We start from the raw sequence: 25631 nt of genomic DNA, 5'->3' as shown, positions 1-25631 counted from the left end.
AGCCTCACATGGGAAGGATTCAAACGGGCTTTATTGCTACTAGTTAGCACGGTGTAAAGAAAAGGGGGCGAATTTATCATTGCCCTAGCAAAAAATACAAAAAAAAGACAAACAAAGGGGGTGGTCTCGGGGTGGGAATATCATTTACGAAAAATACACGTCATGTGATGTGACAGTGGGGTTGCTTGATTTGGCGTATGTAAACGAATCAAAGGTGGGGCCCACATAGCACGGCACACCGTATTGCGGTGAGGTTTGCGCCCTACTTAAAGTCTTAAGACTTAAGCCTTCCCTCTCAACCAATCACCCGGAAATCACAGGCATCGGGTAAGCAAGGGGGGATTCGAACGCTCGTCAGTGGGGAGCAAACCCATGACTTTACGCCAGAGAGCCACACCCTTCCCTCTCAACTTTGTTTCTTCGTTTCAACTGAAAACGATATCTCAAGAACAGCCTCTCGACTGATGAGAATAACGAAAACACCATTTCCTCATTTTTACAATAAATACCCTCACTTCTCCCCAAACAACCATTCCTTTCAGCCTTTTCTCCAAATCATTGTAAAAGGATAGTTTAGTAAAATAAATAGCCGCAGAAATAAATAGAGCCATTAATTAAGGAACCTTATCCTAAGCATTGTCTTGTTCGGAAATACAAATACTAGAGCAGTAACACACACACAGCAAAGAGACTCTCTCTCTCTCTCTCTCTCTCTCATAAAATATTTTGTGACTGTTAGGTTTTCTGTGGAGAGTAGATGGAGGGGAATCCGAATCCAGAGCATAGTGTGAGAATGGAGGAAACAAAAGATGGAAAGGTAAAGCCTACGAAGGCGAAGCGCGTGGCTTCATTGGACATCTTCAGAGGCCTCACTGTAGCGGTATTATTTCTCTCTCTCTCTCTCTCTCTCTCTCTCTCTCTCAAATTAGGGTTTTGAATCTCTTGACCTAGATCTCCATGTCTAGGCTTCTTCTTCTTCTTCTTCTTCTTCTTCTTCTTGTCTTTTAAGTTTTAACTTGTCATTTTCTACTAATCCACAGTATGGAGTTGGTGTAAATCCGTATAGTCCAGTGTTTTTCAAAAAGTACTGTACTAAGATGATCCAAACCGTCCATTTAATGTTCTAGAGAGGACTGCTTATCATGGAAACCTATATAGATCGGAGGGTTGAGATCATCCTATGGAAATGATATTTTTTTTGGGCATAACAAAAGTCTAGGATCATCGTCTAGGGCCCCACTCTTATCCTCTCATTCAAATGACAACTATATCCCCGCTTTCATACCGTGATTTAAAAAACACTTAATGAAATGACGATCATACCCCTATTTTCGTTGGTGGGCCATTTGGGAAAAAATCATGGCAATTGAACCATCTTGGCCGTCAGATCAGCCGGTTACAAGAGCAATGATCTATTCTCAACAGCTAAAATCCGATGGCTTGGATTTGCTAACCACCTCGACTTTTGATCAAATGTGATTCGCATAGTGGGCCCACTAGCAAGCCATAGTTTCTATGTTCGTAGTTTGATAAAGGATGATGGTTGATATCAGTCGATTTTTTAGCTGTGGCCCATCCAAGATGCGGCCCACTGGGTGAACGGTCCAGATCGAAAGCACCGAAAACTCTTTTTTGTAGCATAACAATGAGGAATAATCCAATGTAAAGCGATACATCATTTTTCGGTGTATCTATGGTGGGATCGGATTCTAATTTTATTTCTTGGTTTTGCTTCCGATTCTGGAATCCGAATCAAATTTGGTAACTGAGATTAAAAAATTAATTTTTCTGTTTTTGAAACGGAATCACCGTTGGATGAAATTGATTATGGACTACAATTAGGCCCTTTTCGTTTAAGATTATGACAACCAATTGTGAGTGCCAAACCAATTATTGGCTATGATTTGTGGATACGGACACGAGTGTCGTGTGTCGACACAGACACGGAGTGTCAGACACAGCAAACCCCCAAATTTTAGAGACGGGGACACGGCTACAGTAGAAAGTATATATAATCATGATTTGTGGATATGGATTCGTGTGTCCAGTTTCGATATGGATATGAGTTGTCCAGATGAGGTAAACACAATATTCAATAAAAAAAACATAATCCCACACTTGACACGATACAAAAACATGTCCACACACCCACATTAAGTCTAACACTTCCGGCAATACAAGTAAAAGTGTCGACAAGCGTGTCGTGTCGGACACAGCAGGACACGTGAATCGGCAATAAATTCGAAGTGTCGGCTAAAGCGTAGATTATTGGACTTAAAATTAATTTTGAGTCCAATAATTGGTTTGGCACTCACAATTGGTTGTCATAATCTTAAACGAACAGGCCCTTAGTAGAGAATCAAGGATAATACATGCATTATAAGATATATGAAATGAGGTGGGATTAAGTGTTATTATCCTAAATCAATCAACCAAGTAGAGAATAAAGAGGAATACATGACTTAATACCATCAATCAAATATATCTAAGTCATTAAGTATATTTGGTAATAAGAGGAATGATAGATGCAAGGGCTATCTTTATGCAAGGGCTGAAGAAGGGCCCTTCAATAGATCCAAGTCATCAAATGCAACCGAATTCAGTTCCTCAACGACTTTAAAAACGACATGGATCTATTGAAGGACCCTTCTCTGGCCCTTGCATAAAGAGGGCCCTTGCAACTATCATTACTCTACTAATAATTACAGACTTCTATTTAAAACATAAGCTGAATTATCTTCTTTCGTCTCGGTGTTTGTATTGCTCTTTGATGCTTTAATGATACCTGCTTACCATTAAAAAAACTTACTTATCCTCATTTTTAGTTTTTTTTCTTCTTTTGTATGCAATGCGCCATTGTACATGCATTTTATTAGTATAAAGATAAACCTTTGCTCTCATATGATACTGTAGATGATGATTTTGGTGGATGATGCTGGAGGAGAATGGCAGATGATTGGGCATGCACCTTGGAATGGCTGCAATCTCGCTGATTTTGTGATGCCATTTTTCCTCTTCATAGTAGGAATGGCCATTGCTCTTTCCTTCAAGGTTGCTCTTCTATTTCTCCAACTGTTTTTCTTCCAATTTAACTCATTGTACAGTGCATGAATTGATTCTTCTTTTTGCATTCTCTTCATAGAGAGTCCCCAATCGGCTTCTTGCAGTCAAGAAAGTGATTCTAAGGACGCTCAAACTCCTGTTTTGGGGTCTCTTGTTGCAGGGTTAGTATTTCATTGGGTTCTTCATTCACTTCCTAGTCTTTTAGGCTTACTCTTTCTACTTATTTTCCGTCGTTGGCCCTTCATTGTACAACTGTAAAGTGGAATACTGGTGTCGAAGTAAAAGGGCGGCCCAGTGCACGAGGCTCCCTCCATTGTCGAAGTATGAACGATAAAATAACACCAACTCTAACAGCTTAAGCTTTTGGAGTAATTGGTTGTTTCGCATGGTATCAGAGCTATTGCCTCATAGCAGCTCTTGTTCCACGTGTATGGCCAACTTAGAAAGCAGGGGCCAGAACTTGTAAGTAGCATTGTATCAAGATAATATGATGCATAGTATGAGGCAACAGAGTAGTGTAAAGCTTGTGTAAATATTACTTCGGAGTTTTCTAATTCTTTAATTAGTTGATATTGATTAAAAAATTCATGGTTTCTCTGATGTTATGAAGGAGGATACTCACATGCTCCTGACAAGCTAACATATGGAGTTGACATGAAACGGATTCGATGGTGTGGCATCCTTCAGGTGAGGCAGATGGTGTTTTTCGAATGGCATAACATCCAGTAATACATGTTTATTAAAGTATAAAAGATTAAATAACGCCTTTTCCAACAACTTAAGCTTTTGGAGTAACTGGTCGTTTCACATGGTATCAGCGCAAAGGACAGGTATCAGAGCAAAGGTCCTGGGTTCAAACCTCCTTGATAGCAAAAATCCACATGCAGCCAAACCCAAAACAGGGGCCACATGTGCCACGTGTAGGCCAACCCTAAAAAGAGGGGCCACACATGAGGGGGAGTGCTAAAGTATAAAAGATTAAATAACGCCTTCTCCAACAGCTTAAGCTTTTGGAGTAACTGGTCGTTTCACAATGTTAGTTTAAGAAAATGGTGTGATCAAAATGATGTGGTTTGTGTTTTTCTAGCGAATTGCTCTTGCTTATCTGGTAGTATCATTGTTGGAAATCTTCACAAAGAATGCCCAAGATGAGGTTCTTCCACCTGTTCGGTGTTCTATATTCAGGTTATATTTATGGCAATGGTAAGCAATCAGATGGATTTACATCTTTCAGAGTAATGTTTGTCATATTAACAAAGAAGATCAATGCATATTTCATTTTCAATTCTCAATTTTCAGGCTACTTGGGGTATGTATTCTTGTTATTTATCTGGCAACTATTTATGGGTTATATGTCCCTGATTGGGAGTTTACTGTCCGCGATAGTGATAGCCATGATTATGGGAAGGTCTTCACTGTAAGTCCTTCTGCCTATTATCTTTTAATTCTCGAATTTTATAGTTCTGCTTAGACAAACAGCATGCATCTAACTGTTATCTTGATTCTTGACTAACTGATTTGAATCGTGTGATTGTAAGTCTCTATTATAGATAGATACTCTAGTGCCATAGTAGTCAACATGGAGATAGAAGTGTTGTTTTTCTTCACCTATCTGGAAAAAGTTGGAAGACAATCTATCAAAGATTGGTGAGGAAAAATAACCAATTTCCTAAGCAAGATATTTCTTTCTCTAATCTTTTGCACATGGCAATTGGGATGACAATGAAACTGGACAATTGATCAGTTCCTGCCCACATAATCTCTGTGCTTTTCAATGGTTTTGATATATAATCGAATTTCACCATTGGACCAGGCTGTCTTAATCTGGATCTAAGAATTTTGTACTTAACCATTTGCATTCTGCAAGAGGCTTCTTTAATACCCTTCTTTTTTTTGTCTTGGAACAATTAATTTTCTTGAAATTTTGTGTCACATTGCATTCATTAGTTACAATATCATGCGAATAAACTTATCTTTGATATATCACATATATCGCACATCGGCACAGTCATTTACACACTATGTTCATTCTAGAATCAGGAATGCTTTCACTTGATCCTTCATTTCATATGAATTTATATAGTTTCACTTTATTGTGTTTTTTAAAAACTCTAGTCATTGACTCGTTCGAGTCGTCTCCATTAAACCTGGCCCAGTTCTCGCTTGAGTCCACTTTTTTTCCTACCAATTCAATCAAAAGCTCCTTTCAATAACAAGTGTTAATAAAAATTGACAGCATCAATTATTGACTTTGCTCAAGTTGACTCCCTTTTCTCCTGACAGAGTTCTCACCTTAGTCAGAGTTTTTTAAACAATTCTATACTGTACTAAATTTTGATGTTGAATCATGAATTTTCTTTGGGAATTCAAACATCTTGTATTTCCTCTCAATAAAAATCATTGATGGCCTTAGTATGCTCTCAATCTTCAGGTACCATGTGGTTCAAGAGGGAAATTGAATCCTCCTTGTAATGCTGTAGGATATATTGATCGAGAGGTTTTAGGAATCAACCACATGTATCAACGTCCAGCTTGGAGAAGATACAAGGTGGGTGTTTTTGTTGCAAAAGTTACCATCAATTATTTTTTCTTTGTTTTTTAGATCAGGTATCTTTATATTATTTGTTGTTAATAGCAGTTCTACTTGTTTCGTGTTGTAAAGTAGTACAGGCTTGCAGTGAGAATTCCCCTTATGAGGGGCCTTATCGGAAAGATGCTCCGTCATGGTGCCAAGCACCATTTGAACCTGAAGGAATCTTAAGGTCTGCCATGTAATGAATTAATTAAAAGATAACTGTTTGGATACCCTAATGTGAAAAACGAATATATGCCTTCTCATGCTTAAATTATAAGAAAATGGAACATTAACAATGGTGGAATATTCAAGCTTGTGCCTTCGAACTAGAAGAATGATACCGATGTTGTGAATTCTCACACACTAAAACCTCCTTAAATTGATTACATACTGTGTAAAGACGATATTGTCCCACGACGTAATTGTCTAGAATAACTTGTATTACTTTTCCTCACTAATTTAGTTGATACTTTCTCTGTTATTGCTAAAAATAAAAATTTAGTTGATATTAATTGGCGAGTCTTGCAGTTTAGCATCTTATAATAATGAAATTTGGTGACAAATCTCAACACCTTCCCCAACTTTCTCTTCATAGCGTCATCTAAGTCCAGACCTTTCAAAATCTGGCATTTAGTAACACCTTCATGTGGATGTTTATCCAATACCTTATTGTGGATAAAGTTATGATTTACCTCTGCAAAGCATATTGGAGAAACCAGAGCTTGTTGAAGATAGAATGGCTCCCCCCAATATGGAAATATATCCTGTTGTAGATTTCCTCATCAAAGGCTCCTTCCCAATCGGCATTGGAGCATTCCAGTAGCTTTAGTTCCACACCTTTGTAAACCAATGCCTATTCCTTAGAAACTTTGACATATCTAATAACACATTTTTTAGCATTCTAGCATTCTAGTGTAACGGTCATGAGTTTTTCTGGTATCTGTCAATCATTCCCACTTCAAAGCAGAGATCATGTTGCTTATGTAACATTGCATACATTAGGTTTCCCCCACAATTGACGCAAATGAGCATATTTTTTTATCTATTTCCTCAGGAGTTTTTGCAAATAAGTTTTTGACAAAGTCTTTATGCCCTTGAAGTATGTGCGTCCACACAGTTTGTTCTTTCCATTGAAAAACACTTCAGTATGGCATTGAAATACTTTTCTTGTTACAACAAGAGCATTAGATTGGGTCTATTCCTATGCATTTTAATACCCGACATATGAAGCCACACCTAATTCCTTTTCAAAGTTTCATGATAACCTCGTTTTTATTTTTAACAATAGATGCATGTCACTACTAGCAAATAAAATATCTTCCACATATTGGTAGGAAGTATGGTATTCCTCCTCACTTTGTCTTTATATGATGATCCCATCTGGTCATTTGAAACAGAAACTTTTCATGGCTCTATGGAAAAGGATATATCATCCCGTAACAGCCTGTTTTAGTACATACAATGATTTCCACGAATGGAATACCTTATTCATTTCATTTCTTAGTAATACCCTTTGATTGAGTCACATAGATTTGCTATTCTACCTCTGCATTCAAAACTGGCTGTAAAAGTTTCCAGATTTTTGAGTCGCAAACTTTACGGTATGAGAGAAAGCATTTGCATTGTCTATTCCTTTTTTCTGTCATATCCTTTTCTACAAGTCACACTTTTTTCCTTTTCAAATGTTCCATCATACTTGAGCTTATTCCTGAAAATCCATTTACAACCTATTGGTTTTCTATCTTGAGGAAGTTCCACTAATTCCCAAACCTCATTCTTCATGATGATGAATTTATTTCCTCTCCCCTGGTTTTTGGCCATAGATGTGACTTAACTTGCATTAGCATCCGATTAAGCAGTTGTTTGCTTGAGTGCTTGCATAACTAGGTGAAAATCTATCTAGGATGATGTTCCATTTCATTTTATCTTAGTGGGTATTGGTTTCCCTCTCACTGATGAAAAATGTTCTTCGAGCGCAACCTATGTAAGTTTATTTCCACACGAGGTTAAATTGTATTCATAGAATTTTGTCTCTGCTTTCTTTTACATATCCACCATATGGTTGATAGAACCGAAAACCTTTAGAGTGTTTTGCATAATGGATGAAGATCACATGGATAAATTTCATTTCCATCATCATCCAATCTAGGTGATGTACTCGTACTTGAGTTGTGCAGCTTCATACAACTACGTTATCCAGATGAGGCTTCCTTCCAATCTACAACTTGTAAGGAGTTAGGGTTGTAGCCTTCGACGAAATCCGGATCATTATATAAGTTGTTTTAAGCAGAGCCTCACCCCAAAAACTGATAGGGAGATTAATATATGCCATCATCGATCTGAACAACTCTGATGTTATATTCCTCATCTCAGCAACTCCGTTTTACTGAGTGTAAGGCATGGTGTTTGGTGAACAATACCATGTTCCTTGAAAAATGAATGAAACAAGTCAAGGTATATTCATTACCTCCATTAGTCCTAAGAACCTTAATTCTTCCTATCACCACAGCACGATGGATTCTGTGGAGTTGTCTCAACCTAATTTGGTATTCACCTCATTCACTGTGGAAATATAGGGCCCAACCATCTTAGAGGAATTTTAACAATTCCATCTTACACATGATTTACGAAAGAGTAAGGTAGGAGAATTAAATGGGATAACGTTCACATTACCCACATCCATTACAATGCAAGCAAAATTATATGTTGTAACTACTGCACAACTCCCCTAATACTCTTGTAACCATACAAGCTTTTTCAATCACTCGCCATATGGTGTGACCACCCCAAATCATTGGCCAATCGTTTAAGTAACTTGCAACCTTTCTCCTAGAGGACCTGGCAACATATGCATTGAAATTGAAACCAATATGTTTCTCTTTCCATCGCAGCCGAAATGCATGCTGAAATTGAAACCTCAAACCTTTTATTTTTTGTTAGGTAAGCTGGGATTGGACCTCCGACCTCCGGGTCAAAGAACCGAGTCTTGACCATTGAGATAGAGGCTCAGTCCCTGTTAATATAATTCCCTGTGCGGAAACCTCAAACCTTGGTTAAAGATAGGACCCACCGTAACTTAAGTCATACTATGTTTAACTTATATTATGTGTAAGTTGAAAGAGCCTACCATTGGATGGCCCTAAGGACCTCTTTGTAATATTTTTAAAGTGGAAGCTAAATAACTTTTGACAGCTGGCTAAATAATAAAAGACAAGGTGAGTTTGTGCAACTTTCAAAACATGGCAGTGCCAATATCTCTCTGCTCCTTCTATTTGAATACATGTCAATAAAACTGAAAGCAAGGAAAGTGATTCTAAATTAGAAAGAAATGTTGGCACCTTCTAGGTGAACCACTCGGTCTTTAGTTAGAGTCATGTGTTAAGAAATGTTGAAATCGAAGCTGAAAAAGTTGATGACTTCTTGATTTAGTTTTTTCATCATCATTATCTTTCGTGCAACTTGAGCTGTGCTGTAGGTTGATGGATAATTAGATAATCAAGTTTTATGTTGGTTCGTTATCTATATTAAACCTTATGATTGTGATCTGCTTGCAGCTCAATTTCATCTGTTCTCACTACAATTATTGGAGTGCATTGTGGACGTGTTCTCATACATATGAAGGTGGTTTCATGATCCTACATTATAATGCTTAGCTCAAGTTGGCTTCCCGTGTCTCATTTTCACAGTCTTTTGCCTTTTCAGGGTCATTGGGATAGACTGAAACATTGGGTTTTGATGGGTCTTGCTCTCCTCATTTCTGGAATAATTCTTCATTTTACGGATGGTAAATAATAGATTGTGCCCTTTCTTCCCATTACAGCTTTATGTTATCAGATACCATCATTGGTAATGTTGATTTTATTTTTATTTCGTTTGCTTCCGGCAATTCTGCTAATGATATTCCTTTTCTTTTCAGCAATTCCATTAAACAAGCAGTTGTACAGCTTGAGCTATGTTTGCGTTACGGCGGGTGCCGGAGCAATCGTGTTCTCAGCATTTTATATTCTGGTATGCAAATTATTTATACCAAGAACGAAGAATTTATAATGTCTATCACTTCAAAGTAGTCGTTAGTCATATATCAAGGAAAAGTATGAATTAGACTTGTCACATTGAGGAAGCACCTAAAAGAAGTTCTTAGCATTGTATGATTTATCCTATGTTAAAAACTGTGAAGGTTTTGGAAGTATTCAAACTTTAATGTGAGCATACACTTACAATCAACTTGCATTAGAACTTGAAAATTTTTCACCAAATTAGATATTATACTCCATTCTTATGAATCTTTGATGTAGGACACTAGGATTAGTAATTTTCTTTCTTTCTTTCCTTAGGATCAGTATCTGCCTTTATTTCTTTTCGTAGTGATTTCTTTTAAGTTGGCAGGATTATTATTCTAATTATAGGTGCTTTCTTATTGTAATAGGATTCTAGATCTTTCTTTTACTTATTTAGGGATAGATTTTCTTTTATATGTAAGAGGTTGTAATATGTAAGTTTCAATCAATGGAATAATATCAAATTCATTTCTAGCTCTTAATCTCTTCTTCTCTCTTCTTTCCTAGTGGATTCTAGGGCTCTTCTTCTTCTTCTTCCTCCTAGTGGATTCTAGGATAATTATCGGATTGTATGCTTCGGCTGCGATTTTCGTTCTGATCGTACGCTTCAGCTGCGATTCCACATTTGATCCGCTGCGTTTATCTCATTTGCCTTTTTTTATAGAACATAATTAGAAACTGGTACAGTGATACAACTTTGGTGGTTTTGAGTCTTAAAGCATTTCCTCCTTTAGATAGTATTATTTTGTTAAGCTTGGTGGACCACATCTAAACTTTATTGTTGTGTCAGGTTGATATTTGGGGGTTACAATATCTATTTCTACCGCTAGAGTGGATTGGCATGAATGCCATGCTTGTGTATGTGATGCAAGCAGAAGGCATATTTGCAGGATTTATTAATGGATGGTATTATGAGAACCCCCATAATACACTGGTATGCCTCTAGAGGTCGTCTTGATCTTTGTAATTGTTGGCAATTCGGATTCAAATAATTACTAGGACCTCTATGACCCTGTTTGTTTTGGATTTTGAGAACTGATTGTGAGTCAAAAACTGATTGGACTCAATTTTACATTTAATTTTGAGTCCAATAACCAGTTTTGGACTCGCAATCAGTGCTCAAAATCCAAAACAAGCAAGGCCTTTGATTTTGAGAACCGATTGTGAGTCCAAAACTGATTACTGGACTCGAAATTACATTTAATCTCGAGTGCAATAATCAGTTTTGGACTTGCAATGGGTTCTCAAAATAAAAAACAGACAGGGCCTTGGTTCAATGATTTGTTACATAACCTGTACTAATGACATGCAACTCAATATACTGACAGGTTTATTGGATTCAGAAGCACATCTTCATTAAAGTGTGGCACTCTAAAAGGGTAGGCATTCTTCTTTATGTTATCTTTGCAGAAATCCTATTTTGGGGCCTTGTTGCCGGCATTTTGCATTGGTTGGGAATTTACTGGAAGCTCTAGTGCTCATAGCAGGTGTGTGTTTGAATTGACTTTGACTTTGGTAGCTCCATGTGATAATTTTGTAATATTATTTCTGATGAGATGTGCACCAAGCATGTATGCAAAACTTTGATTAAACATCAGTTGTATATCTTTTACCACCAGAGGTCGAGCCTTGGGCCGTTGGCGCAACGGTAAGGTTGCTCCATTGTGACCTGGTGGTCACAGGTTCGAGTCAAGGAAACAGCCTCTTTGCAAAGCAAGCGAAAGGCTGCGTACATCTAGCCCTCCTCAGACCCTGCAGTGGCGGGAGCCTCGTGCACTGGGCTGCCCTATTTTTGGTATATCTTTTACCACCACTCAAAGACTTTGTTGCGAAGGACCAATTGGATCACCCTTGTTGTTGAAGTATAAATGATTAAATAATACCAACTCTGACAGCTTAAGCTTTTGGAGTAACCCTTCCACGGAGGACCTGGGTTCAAAACCCAACACCTCCTTGATATTAAAATTCCACATGTACAGTCAATCCCAGAAGAGGAGCAGCTTAAGCTTTTAGTAATTGGCTGTTTCACACTAAAGCAATAGAGCTGATGGAACGCGTTAGGCAAGGCCCTTTAAACATGTCCCATACCCAAGCGGGCCCTCACTTAGGACCTTAACAGTGGCACCATTACCAATTTGGAATGAAGATAAATATGCTGTCAATGGGGTCAAAACTAAAAGAGATTAGTGAAGACTGAAATGGGCCTTGGATAATAGGTAGGGATTTTTACATAATAAGGTTCCGCATGAGGAGAATAAACCTGTAGGATCCCACGTTGAGCATGGAGAACTTGTCTAACTTTATCCATGATAATGAGATGGTGGACCTTCCATTGGAAGGGGCACAATTCACATGGACTAATAACCGGCCCAACCTTATTCTCGGCCGATTAGATAGGGTTCTATTATCTAATGAATGTGAGTGAAGATTCCCTCTCATTCTACAACCTGTCTATGTGGGAGGTTCTAGGCTTTGATGGAAATATTAAAAAGTTGTGGCTAGATATATAGTTGAAGGTTGAGAAGGATTCATCATGTCACAAAAAATTAAGGAATGGCAGAAGACTTTGGAAGGACAAAGGTTTAGAGAAGAAGAAGTGCTGATTGACAAGATAGAGGAACAAAGTGCTTTAGAAGAGGAGGAGAAGAACACTAGAAAGGTTTTGAAGGAGGAATACGAGGATATCCAATGAATGGAGGAAATAAGCTAGGGGAAAAAGGCAAGGGCTATTTGGCTCAAGGAGGGGATAATAATTCAAAAAAAAAATAAAAAAATCATAGGATAGCTAGTGCTAGAAGAAGAATTAAAGGCATAAATTCTTTAACTGACAGCGATGAGTTGACAAAAGATAAGGACCGAATCAAAGAGCTCTCGATACATTACTTCTCCAAACTATACTCTGAAGACCATGATTGGAGGCTGAAATTGGAGGGACTTCAATTCGAGAGGCTCTCTCAAGACAAAAGAGACTGGTTAGAGAGAGAATTCTCAGAAGAAGTGCACATTGCTATTCTTAGAATCAAGAATAAAACACCGGGGCCGGATGGATTTCCTATAACTTTTTTCCAAAGGTATTGGTAGACAATAAAAAGAAAGTCACGGGTTTTCTTGAAGAATTTCATTAGAGAGATCGATTGAACAAGGGAATTAACTCTACCTTCACCACTCTCATTCCAAAGAACAAAGGCACCATCGAGTTGAGGGCCTTTAGATCGATAAGTTTGGTACATAGTATGTACAAAATTTTAGCCAAAGTATAAGCAAGAAGGGTCAAAGAGTTGATGGAGAAGGTTATGTCAGAGCTTCAAGGGGGCTTCGTTAGTGGGAGACAAATCCTAGAAAAAAGGGAAGGGGCGTGGCCTCATTTGCAAAATTGATTTGAAAAAAGCTTACGGCCATGTTGACTAGCACTTCAGACTACACATAGGAGAAAATGGATTTTGATCATAAATGGAGGAATTGGAATATAGCTTCCATCTCATCCTCATCTTTTTCCATACTTGTCAATGGATCACCAACGAGCTTCTTTGGGAGTTCGAGAGGCATTATACATAGGGCTGCAACTCGGGTCGGGCGGGTCGGGTTTTGGAGAACCCAACTCTACCCGAGAAATATCTCGGGTCGGGTCGGGTTTTTTTTCGGAAAACCCACGATTTCCAAACCCGGCCCTACCCATGATAAATCTCGGGTCGGTTCGGGTAGGGTCGGGTTTTTTCACGTTGACGCAAATTTTTAAGGAAAATTCTTGTTTGGCAAGGCAACTCAACTAATAGAAGCAGAAATTACACTCACATTACACTTGAATCAAACAATGATGTAATTACACTCACATCACACTTGAATCAAACAATGCCGTAATCAAACAATGTTGTAATTACAATCAAACAATGCTGAATCAAACACTTGAATCAACTCAACTCATATAAGCAGAAATTACACTCACATACAGTAACAGTGGGTGCGTGGGTTTTCACTTTTAACATTGGGGTAATTACATTTACACCCCCTCTAGTTTCTGACACATCCACTTCCACCCCTATAGTTTAAGACGTGACAAATACACCCTTGTAGTTTCAATTTGTTTAAGGTAGGCCCCCTCAGCTGAAGGTTCGTCCATAGATTGAAGGGTTAGGATGATCCGATGTAGCTGATTTTTTGGGCACACCATATCTATGTCAGGACCCATCAAATGAACGCTTTGGATCATCCAAATAATGTGGGCCCCTACCCGAATCCAAACACTACCAAAAAATCATCCAAATAATGTGGGCCCACATTGTTTGGATGATCCAAAGCGTTCATTTGATGGGTCCTGACATAGATAGGGTGTGCCCAAAAAATCAGCTCCATCGGATCATCCTAACCCTTCAATCTATGGACGAACCTTCAGCTGAGGGGGCCTACCTTAAACAAATTGAAACTACAAGGGTGTATTTGTCACGTCTTAAACTATAGGGGTGGAAGTGGATGTGTCAGAAACTAGAGGGGGTATAAATGTAATTATCCCTTTAACCTTTACCTAACAATAGAAAAAAATGTATATACTATAACTTATGTAACTCGGGTCGGGTCGGGTTGGGCCCCTTCAAACCCGGCTTGACCCGAGATTCATGCGGGCTTTTGAACGCTGAACCCGGCTTGACCCGAAACCCATGAAACCTGAACCCGACCCAGGCTATTTTCGGGTCGGGTCGATGCGGGTCGGGTAAAACCCGGCTCGAGTTGCAGCCCTAATTATACATCCGCTTTCTTCATTTCTCTTCATCATGGTTATTGAGGCCCTAAGCCTACCAACATCAAAGGCCTGAGCCCTAGTAGGATGTGCATACTATTTCCCATCTCCAGTTCATAGATGATACATCATTTCTTGTAGGACACAGAATATGTAAAAAAAAAAAAAACATGAAAAGAATATTCAGATCATCAGATGGTTCGAGATGGTGTCAGGACTAAAGATCAACTTTTCAAAGAGTGCAATGGCAAGCATTAACATGCAACCAGAAGAGGTAATAAATTATTTAGCATATTTAACATTTGTATTTTTATTTTTGGAAACACCTCTGTTAGGGGGCCAAAACCCACCGCCAATAACATCCACCAATCTACCACCGGTGAACACACGGAAATACCCAAGATCCTGCACAACAAGATGGAGAAAATATATGCCAACAAACCACAACCACCAAATGGAGCAAATCGCAAGCAACCACAAGAAGACAAGGATATATGTGGTTCACCACAATAGGCTACTCCACGGACAAGGTAACATTCAATCAACTATTTAGAACCAAAATAGTACAATGTTACCTCCATCGGTAAAATCCACTGATAAACCCTTCTCTCCAACCTTCTATGTAGCCACAACATAACCTCTAAGTCTCTACACCGAGTACATGGAAAAAACCTTTCTTCGAGAAGTAGTTGGAAAATCCTTCAACACAATGGTTGTGCTACAGTAGACAAAATCCAATGGAAAAGAAGAATGGAAGAAGAAGAATACCCTTTGATAAACAAGAGGAGTTAAAACCCTTTTTTTGCTTCACCACAAAAGCCCTCCTTTTGCTCTAAACCTTCTCTTCAAGAAGAACCTCGCTTTTGCTTCACCACAAAAGCCCTCCTATAGCCCCCAAGAGAAAACCCCTCTTGCTTTGCCCTAGCTTTCTCCTCAGGAAGAACCTCTCTTTTGCTTCACCACAAAAGCCCTCCTAGGGCCCCAAGAGAAAACCCCTCTTGCCTTCCCTAGCCTTCTCTCCTCTCTACATTTTCTCTTCTTCTTCAAACCCTCTCTTTCATATAGAAACCATATATATAAAGAGAAAATACATCCCACTTAAAAGGCCCAAGGGGGACCCACTCCAAGATTGAAATACAACAGGTGATTTTGTATCACCAACTCAACAACCTCAAGGGTGAATTATCGTTTTTTTTTTATATCATTTTTGGAAACATATTTGGACACAAAATATGCATGAAAAATTTGGAAATTTTGCATTTGATTTTAAAAAAAAAAGGATATTATAAATTAGGGATTTGCTAGGGTCCATCGCAAAAGGCTTTTCATAGCTGGTCTGTTGCACGTCAGACCAGCCACCTCGTGAATGGAGACAAAAGCTTTTGTCTCCATTCACGAGGTGGCTGGTTGCCTAGCTTTTGTCTCCATTCACGAGGTGGCTGGTTGCCTAGCACGTCAGACCAGCCGGGAAATGCCTTTTGCGATGGATGCTAGCAATTCCCTATAAATTATTGAGTGATCTTAATAATAGATCACACACAGCCAGATTTATTGAGAGTCAAATATCATTTCCCTTTTCACTTTGGAGCCCCATGGCCCATGCGATCGTCTATAAAACTGCAAACACTTCTTCTCATTGTTATAAGGGATTTGCTAGGCAATTTTGCATAAAGCCATTTCACAGCTCAGTTTTGCATTAGATAACAGCCACCTCACCTCAGATGAATTAAATGAATAAGACAAAATATCCTTCAAAGGTGACTAGTGAAATGGCTTTCCGCAAGCACATTTTAAGTATTGCAAAAAAAACGTGTGCTTTTCTGACTACGTTTTGTTTTTGAGGTGATAAGAAAAAAGGGAAAAGAGATGTCAAACTACTTGTCCAAGTTAAAGCTCTCAAAAGCCAATTAAAAAAGACAAGCTCGGTTTATGCAATTATTAAAACATGATTGTGCTGATATCATTTCCCTAAAAAAGCCTTCTTAGTCTCACAAGAGAATCAATGAATCATATAACATAGGTTCTACTTGCATGTACTGTTATATGGCTCATACACCAAAAATCTCACTGATCAAATGATCCTAACCGTAGGATTAGAGGCCTTTGGACATAGTCTATCCCCCATTTTCACAGAATTTGAATTATTGTAGGTCATGTGTTGAAGGCATGGTTTTAAATTTCGACCGGAACCCGAAATCAGAAATACCAGGAAAGGTACTTTATTTTGGCCGAAATTTTATTTTTTCTGAAATTTCAAAATTTCAACTCAAAAATCTAATTTTTTTTATTATATAATGCTTTCCCGAAATTTAGTATTAAATAGAGGAAAATGATTTCAGCGCTCAAGTGTTTTTATAAACATGCGCTCCACTTGTTTATCGTGTAGTATTTAAAGGGTTTTAAGATCTTTTTTAGAACCATAACATCTTCTGACACCCCTTTAAATACTACACGACAACCGTGCTTATGAAAACACTTGAGCGCAGAAATCATTTCCCTGAATATAATACTGTTTTTAATTGGTGTATCGGATTTCTTCAGTTTCGGTACGCATCCAGAAACCGAAATTTGAAACCATGGTTGAAGGGTTGAGATTGTCTGATCAACACAGTCTACAAGATCGACGGTACAAATCTCACTCACGGGACCAACGTATACTTGTAGATTGAGGGAAATCAAACTTTCGGGGTGTGATTTTTTTTCTCCCACTTCAAAAGTAGGATAAGACACATGTGGTGGACTCGTGACTTGTGAGGGAGACTAATCATCGTTGTTGATAGATTTGGAATCCATGAAAAGAACCCATAAATCATTGTTGGGTGTACGTGTTGGAAATCATTCTAGCAATCGTTTTCAATACAGCACAGCTAATAGAAAAGTATACGTCCTCATGGAATCTTCAATACCTGTATAATGATCTTGACCGTTCATCGGGTGGGCCCATTACAAATGGACCATTATGAAGCACATCCAAACCTATTGTTTAATTATAATATTTTCAAATTAAGAGAGGCACCCTTAAATAAGATTTTATTTTTGGGTTTTATCAAATTAAGCTTATAATAGTTGTAGAAATGGTATAGTCTGTAAATTTTGAAGAGAAGATTTTCTATTATTCTCAGATGATTTACAATAGAGCTCAAGGTGTGCTTATATTGAGCACATACATGATAAACATAGAAAGAGATCAAGCATGCTATGAAAAGAGATAATGATGGAATATTCTAATCTAATCTACTTACTAATTTAATCTAGCTGCCTATTCTAGTGGCCTGGTTGCCTCATTAACCAACTTGCGTAATCTCCCACAAGAAGATCTAACGGTGAGATCTACACCTAATCCAACGGTGGATCTCACATGTTCTAACATAGTCAATGGCTTCCATACGAGCAGTAATCTCCAAGAGGAATGATCTAATGCTTAGCTCTATCATGCATCAACCCTTTAATTTTAATCATGACTTAAGTGAAATTATTCGTCATTAAATCTAGACAGTTGAATATTCATATTTTATACTGTTTTATTAAGAACACGCAGTCATAAAAACTTTTGGGGCATTGAACAATCTAAGGTGAGGATTAATGCATAAATGGTTTAGATCAATCATGGTCAGTCTCGTATGTACAATATAGTCTAGGAAGAGCAGTAATACAATGCATCATTGTTTAATGTAGAATTTGCAAATAAGATTAAATTAATATAATCTTATTACAACTAGGAACAAATCCAAATGCTTCCAAGCATGACTTGCCAAATGAACTGTCCGAAACTCGAAGACGATGGGATTTGAGACGTCGGAGAAAGAGATAACTCCCATTATAGATTCCACTAATGAGACAAAGTAAATTGTAATCCCATTATAGTTTCTACTAATGAGACAGAGTAAATTGTAAACTCCAAGCCCTCAAGTGGGCTTACTAAGACTTTTCATTTTCCTTTCCTTTCCTTTCCTTTCCTTGTCGGCCACGTACGTCACCTTTTCTAACAAATTCCGTCTCCCATTTCTCTCATGAAGTCCAAATGGACTCTTAGTGAAAGAGTTATAAAAATATTAATTAATTATAGAAAAATTGAACCCTTCTTGTGATACAGCTTACAAGAGAACAAATTATGTGGCCAGTGGTGAGTCCCACTTGTGGAATTGATAGGGTACACATCATCACCTCACATGGACGATAATATTGTACCACCTTCATTTTCTTCTTACAATGATGGCTTGGCTTTGTATCAATTAAAAGAGAGAAGCTAGGTAGAAATTCACAATCAGGATGACAATAGGCAATTTTTTTGGTCCCACAAGAGGATATGTATGTGTAATCATGACTGCTGATCTTATAGAGCATCATGAAACTACTAACATGACCTTGGTCCCATCCCGAACAGTCATCCCACGCAAAAAAAAATTATAGGAACCAGAAAATCAAATAGTTTTTCATAATTATATTGGCGGAGCTTTAAATGTGAGGCTTGATGGATCAAGGGCCTAAGATCATCTGATGGTGTTGTCAAAGGATTTTGGCTGAACTTAGGGTCCCCGTTGGATCCGATAACCATGCACAAGGTACAAGTGGGGCCCAAGAAGTGTCTCTTAGGAGCTTAACAAGGTGTCTATAGCATTTTACTGATTAAAAATGATGGACAAGATCTTTTTATTAGTTTAAACCATTTGGATATGTGGATTTTACAATTCTGGATGGTGAAATCTAGGGCGTATACAAACAACATAGTATTGAATTCTTGAAAATTACATGTTGAGTTTAGGGTCCAAAATATTGTGTGAGATCCGGATTAGACCCGCTTGGTGTGTTTTTCGGCCCGATAAGACTAACTTAAAGCCCGGTTTATATAAAGGGGCTTTTAGGGCTTATTTCGTTAGCAAGTCTTGTAAAGAGGGTTGAGAGCTCTAAAAAAAGGGGAAAAGGGTGTGCTAGTTTCTAGTGGGTTTGGTGAGAGAGAGACCGATCTTCTCTTGTAATCTCTGAATCTTATAGTGGATTTTCTCGTCGCCTCTGCTGTGGAGTAGGCTTTTGCCGAACCACGTAAATCTTTGTGTCTTTGTGTGATTGCTTATGTTTATTCTTTTGTTTTACTTTGCCATTGAAATCACATATTGCTCTTTGGGGTTTTTCACAACACTACATGATGTTATTCAAATGGAATATTTGGAAATTCAAGATTTAATAATCAAGCGTTCTTCAATTCTATAGTTTGGAAAAAGAAAAAGAAGAAGAAAACCATCCAAGCCTTGGAAATTAATTGTTATTTTCATAACAAATATCTATTGTGATATAGCATAGTTGCTTATAGATAGTGATGAGATGTCTTTTTCTCATTGTATTGGAACAAGTAGAATAGAATAACTGATCATCAAAGTATCTTTGTAAGCCGTTTCTTTGTTTTGCCTTTGTGAAATACTAAAATTCTTGGAAACCCAACAACGGATAAAGCAATCGAGGACAAAGCAACCAGTACATGCACCACTCACTCGTTTTATCAAAGGTTTAATGATTTTTGTGGCTCCTTTAATTTATGACTTTCACAGCAAGACAACCACATAATGGGGCAGGTTAGATTTCTGTTTTTTTTCCCTTCTGTTCTTCATATTTCCTTGTCTTCCTCTTTTTGTTTGTAACTTCACTAATTAATGACCAAGTGTTCTTCCTCTGTTTTTTTCTTCTTTTTTCCCTTTCTATTTGTAATTATTCCCCACTTTTTCCTTTTTGCCTTATTCTTTCACTCGAATCATGGACTCAATCTGTCTCTCAATCACATGTTGTGTATTTTTTTTTTATTATAATTTGTCCTCTCTTCTACTTATATATAATAGCAAAAGGCACGTGGCCATGCAAAAGCCTCAACATATTGTGTATATATATTTATATACTGCATGTATATAATATATATGAGTAAAGTGTATATATGTAAGGAAATGATTTCGGTGCTCCAATGTTTTGATAAACATGAGCTCCCATGTTTGTTGTGAAGTGTTTAAAGGGCTTTAAGAGCTTTTTGAGAACCGTAATACTCCTCTGACAGCCCTTTAAATACTACACGACAAACATTGGAGCAGATGTTTATCAAAACATTGGAGTGCTGAAATCATTTCTCTATATATAATTCGGGGTGTCTCTCATTTGTCATTTGACCACAAGAAGGTGAAAACATGGCTCCGTGTTACATTTGTAAACTTTATAGTTTACGTAATGATCATTTATCGAATATGAGTCGTCATGAATGACGTTTAACAATATTATTAGGGGAGAAAAACAATATTAGCAGAGTTTGTTGCCTTGCTGCTTTTTTCTATTTTCAATCCTTTTCAGTTTTGCAACCACAAATGCAAATTTGAGAATTTCAAGATTCTAATTTGATCCTCCTTACCAAATGCCAAAAGAGAGACCTTTTCAATTTATTGGGCCTCTGCATTATAATTTTGTTTTAAGTCCATTATTAGGTCCAGGTTTCCTCTTGCAAGGACCACGCATTCTTGTCATTAAAATTCTGTTCTATGTCCATTATTAGGGCTAGGTTTAAATAATTGATGGGTCCACAAGGGAGTGGGCCCCCCTCTCCCCTCTTGCTCAGTTTTTGTTACTAGCGTTTTGGTAAAACCTAACCAATAAACCAAAGCTCCATAACTGATGGAACATGTTAGATTAAGCCTTTTAAACTCGTCTCATACTAGGCTAGGTCCCACCTAGTCCTATACCTAGGTAGGCCCCTACTTGGTACCACAACATTCCACCATGCTCCCACATCTCGTCTTTGGTAGACCAGTCTATAGTGACTTTCACTATAAACTGTTTTTCATGTACTCTTTTTTGTAAGTCACTGTTTCTGTGGCCCGTTGTGGTAACTTTCACTAAGATTGCTTTTACTCTAGGTCTTTTTAAAAAAAAAAAAAACTAGGTAGCTCTGTTTAGGTTATGCCCTCCGGAGGTCGCCCCTTTCGTGACTCAAACAGCCAAACTTGTGAGGTGGTGTGTGCTTGTCAGATATACATTAAACACCTAACAAAAGTGCCAAAAGCCTCAAGACTGATAACTCCTCTTGAAATTATGTAGGTAGGTCTGTATCTCCTCACTAGAGTCGTGTTCTGTATTCATAAGGGCTACAATTCCTAGAATTGTAGCATTCACAAGGCACCCGTGGGCTCCACATGAAATGAGATGGTCCTCTCTCTAAGGCCATGTTTGGCCACCATGAGAAAATATTCCATGGAATATTTGTGGGCCAGTTGTGAGAGATGAGTTGTGAGAGATGGGGTTGGAGATGGAGAAACTTGACAGGGTGGTATTGAGCAGAGCATGAAAAGATCCAAAAATTCAGGAAAAGCATTGAATGAATTATAAATATTTATTTTCTTTTCACTTGGTTTTAGGGATTTTTTTATATAATCTCCGCCCTCACCCACTCAACTTTCTACCTCTCCATCCTTTTTAGCCCCTCTCACATGGACACATAGTTTAGTCCACAAATATTCCATGGAATAATTTTCATGGTTGCCAAACATGTATGCTTGACTGCACAAATGCTCAACATTCATTTAGAATTTCAAATGTCAATGAATGCTGATTCTATGTTTGGTTGCCAATATTACATTGAAGTTCCATTTGACTCTGCATTATGTTGTAAACATCATTATTGCTTTTTTCGCCCATATGGCACTAATGTCATCTCTACTCATCTTCGAACCAAATTCTACCAAAAAGTTAATTTTTTTATTAAAAATAGTGGAAAAGGTCTTATCTTTTCTCTCTCTTCCCTATCTCTCTCGCATCTAGGGGCGGAGCCAGGAATTTACACTTGGGGGGGGCGGACTAATTTACATTGGCTGCATTGGTCATTGAGGGGGCCATGGCCACTAAACTGCCTAAAACATGCATGTACATCCATACAATATAAAAGGAGTTTTCCAAGTCGGGGTGGGGGGCATGGCCCCCTCATGCTACATGTCCCTCTGCCCCTGCTTGCATCATTCCCTCTTTTTTTACAACGGCACCCCTACTTCTCCCACTACTCTCCGAGAGAAGTGCTGCGCAACAAAACACTATTGACGACTGTTCCACTATTCTTCTAGACAAGCATTTGAAATACTTGTCTCTTCCCTTTTGGCTTCTTATTCTACTACTCTACTCAAAACACAGAGCAGAGCACGCATCTCTCTCTCCATATTTGTTCTCCCATCGTGTGAGAAGTCAAAATACAGCTATTGTGAGGGTCTCCAAAGTCAGCACGTCAAGTGCACACCATGTCACTGCTTACGTCTTCATTTTTTTTTTTTTGCGGGCGTCTCTTATTCCTAAAATTGATATTAACACACCCTTGTTTTGTTAAGAGAGAAATAGACCCGTTTAAAACTGATTTCATTGTCTGCTACACAGCTCACAAAGAGGTTCAACAATCAATCACGTGTCAAATATAAAGGAAAATGACACTACGTAATGTAATGAGCAACACACGTAAGATCTGGGAATGGGGCCGATCAGTGTGAGGGTCTACGCAATGCATCATGCTTTTTTGCAACGGCGCCCTTCAATTTAGTATTCCTCTTATATTTTTACGGGGTAGTTTTATACTTTCATTTGACAGTCAACAAATGTACAATAATATAGCAACCACTAGTAATACCAACCCTTGTTGTAGACTAGTAGTGAGATTACGTAAAAAAATCTCACCAATTGGCAAGATATAATTATATGGCACATCTCGGCTGAGATTTTTCACATGGGCAAACATGCTGTTGGGGAACACTTTGCCTGTAAAGATCAAACTTTGTTTTTGCTATTGAGAAAAGTACTGAATGGAGACTGATGTTTTGAGAAATTACGGATTTCTGGGAGCTTTTAAAACAAGAATGAAACACAGGCTAATCTTCAAAATTGGGTGGTGAAAAGACCCTGATACCCTTTTAACATCGACAGAGTCCTCTTTTTTCATTACTGCATATTAAATTGGCATGCTTCAAGAGGCTTTTTTTGGTTCGTTTGAATGTGTATTTGTACCGACAGAACCTTGGGTTCGTATCTATCTTAGCCGTTGCAAATAACTAGAGACGGATGGATGTTGACACGTTATTGAATACTTTTTGGAACGCTGACGTTATTGAATATTTTCTCTTCTCTTTTGGTCCTCATTATTTACGCCGGCGTACCCATTATTTCCGCCGGCGTACACCCTATTTCTGCTTACACTCTATTTCTGCCGGCGTACCCCTTAATATTTCGGCGGCGTTCTCAGCCAAAAGAGACGTGAGAAATAAAAAAATATTAAATAACGTCGCCGTTATAAACCAAAAGAGACGTATTCAATAACGTTACCGTTATAAGCCAAAAGAGAAGTAAGGACTAAAAGAGAAGTGAAAAGTTTCTAAGCCAAAAGAGACGTATTCAATTACGTTACCGTTTAAAGCCAAAAAAAGAAGTGAGAAAAGATAATGATTGACTTTGGGTTGTCAGCGTTCCAAAAAGTTTTTCAACACTTGTCAAGCATCCATCCATGTATAGTTATTTCTGACAGCCAAGATAGAAACGAACTCAAGTTTCTACCGGTTCAAATACACATTCAGACGAACCAAAAGAAATCTCGTGTGACGTGCCAATTTAATGGGCAGTAATGAGAAAGGAAGTTGAATGACGTTTCTGTTGATGTCAAAAGGATATCAGGGTCTTTTTCCCACTTGATTTTGAAGATTAACCCTTTTTTATTCCTGTTTTAAAAGTTAAAAGGAGCCCGCAATCCATAATTTCTCATCTGCCCTCATTCCGTACTTTTCTCTTTTCTAAATTAAGAGCATTTATATTTCCCCCAAAAAAGCTACCACCTGGAAAGAAAAGTCTCAATAAAAAAGGTGGGCTGTCATTAATCATTATCAGAAGTTCAGAACCACTAAGTGCAAAAGTCATTTTTGCATCTTGTAAATAAATGAGGTCGCTACTCCTCTGTATTCACTCGATTCCCGATGTTGCAGGTAGTAATGGTCACCAGCAACGCATACCGAGCTTTCACAACACTTTTTCCGGTCCTCTCTCGTTCTTTTGTTATCCACTTAAGAAAATCAGAAAGGATGGGAGCAAAGAAAAGATTAATACAATGACATTCCTCGTAGATTAGTGGCTCTTTTTGAATGCAGATACCGTGTAGAAGATTAGTGGTATAAGTAGTCTACAGGGAGGAGACAAACATTTATGATGTTACTTTTATCTACCTAGGATTTATCCGGTAGAATAGTTACAAGTAGTGTCTTGTTGCCAATCTTGTAAGAGTAATGGGAGGGGGTGTCATTACCAATATATAGAAAGAGAGGGAAAAGAGAGAGAAGAAGAGAGTAAAATTTTATTTGAGGAATTTTTCCTTCTTGTAGAAGATGGCATGCAAGGTAAAAGTAGGGAACACGAGTGCCACTTCACTAGAAAAGCATTAAATACCTTTGAATCTTGTCTAGTAAACTCTAGAGATTGTGGTGCTAAATTGGCTACCAAACACCATCAAAAGTTGCCAAAAAAGCAATTTTTACTTGGAACATCCCTGAGGATGCCAAGCATGTGGCAACCAAACGGGAACATAGATCAACACACTTTGGGTCAATTGAGTAATCTCCTCATGGTTAACTCATAGAGTATTGGTAAGTAGTATTTAGTTGTCAACCTCGTAAATGGCTAGTGTTGGGTGTCATTGCCAAAACAAACACACACACACACGCGCACACACACACAGGTTCCTACTCCTTAGAGTAGATAACTTATCTACTCCCTAGACTCAAAATACAGTGCGGACTGTGCCGGCACATTGTTTGGGTGATCCAAAGCATTCATTTGACAGGCCCTCATATATATATATTGGGTGTGTCCAAAAAATTAACTCCATAGGATCATCCCAACCATTTGATTTATGGAGGGAAAAATAGCCGGGTATATAAACCTTCACAAATCTGTCCATTTTTCCCTCCACAAATTGAAGAGGTTGGGATGATCCTATGGAGCCGATTTTTTTGGCACACCCTATCTATGTGAACAGTGGGGCCATCAAATGAATGCTTTGGATCACCCGAACAATGTGCCCCCATTGTATTTTAAGCATAGGAAGTAGATAAGTTATCTAGTCTAAGTAGTAGAAACTCTTTTCTCACACACACATAAAAGTATCAATCCCATAATTCTACTAGTAGTTTGATTGTATGGCACGTCATGAGACAAGCCCAGT

At 38.1% G+C, this 25631-nt stretch overlaps 1 protein-coding gene across 2 annotated transcripts; it reads left to right on the top strand.

Moving 5' to 3' along the window:
• Positions 1 to 669: 669 nt before the first annotated feature.
• On the top strand, positions 670 to 11314 carry LOC143852604 (heparan-alpha-glucosaminide N-acetyltransferase-like protein (DUF1624)). Of its 2 annotated transcripts, XM_077362063.1 has the most exons (13): positions 671 to 880; positions 2914 to 3051; positions 3143 to 3224; positions 3674 to 3750; positions 4151 to 4266; positions 4363 to 4480; positions 5495 to 5611; positions 5734 to 5825; positions 9193 to 9259; positions 9341 to 9422; positions 9555 to 9646; positions 10487 to 10630; positions 11025 to 11314. In XM_077362063.1, exons 1-13 carry the CDS (start codon positions 758 to 760, stop codon positions 11169 to 11171), a joined length of 1395 nt encoding a protein of 464 aa, XP_077218178.1. In that variant the 5' UTR covers positions 671 to 757; the 3' UTR covers positions 11172 to 11314. The 2 variants fall into 2 exon arrangements, with proteins under 2 accessions (XP_077218179.1, XP_077218178.1); XM_077362064.1 differs by lacking the exon at positions 10487 to 10630 and having other exon boundaries at positions 670 to 880.
• The last annotated feature ends 14317 nt before the right edge of the window (positions 11315 to 25631 follow it).

This window comes from Tasmannia lanceolata, unplaced genomic scaffold, assembly GCF_043159265.1.
Source record: "Tasmannia lanceolata isolate RefF3 unplaced genomic scaffold, GAP_Taslan_0.1 ptg000019l, whole genome shotgun sequence".
Classification (NCBI taxonomy): domain Eukaryota; kingdom Viridiplantae; phylum Streptophyta; class Magnoliopsida; order Canellales; family Winteraceae; genus Tasmannia; species Tasmannia lanceolata.
Note: the sequence above shows the minus strand (reverse complement) of the source record. Positions and strands in the feature narration are given on the sequence as shown.

Bases quoted from the DNA above. Each gene is read 5' to 3' on its own strand.
- LOC143852604 (XM_077362063.1), top strand. From the start codon at position 758: ATGGAGGGGAATCCGAATCCAGAGCATAGTGTGAGAATGGAGGAAACA. The intron at 3,751-4,150 runs GTGAGGCAGATG...GTGTTTTTCTAG, and splicing joins GATGGTGTGGCATCCTTCAG to CGAATTGCTCTTGCTTATCT. The intron at 9,423-9,554 runs GTAAATAATAGA...TTTTCTTTTCAG, and splicing joins AATTCTTCATTTTACGGATG to CAATTCCATTAAACAAGCAG.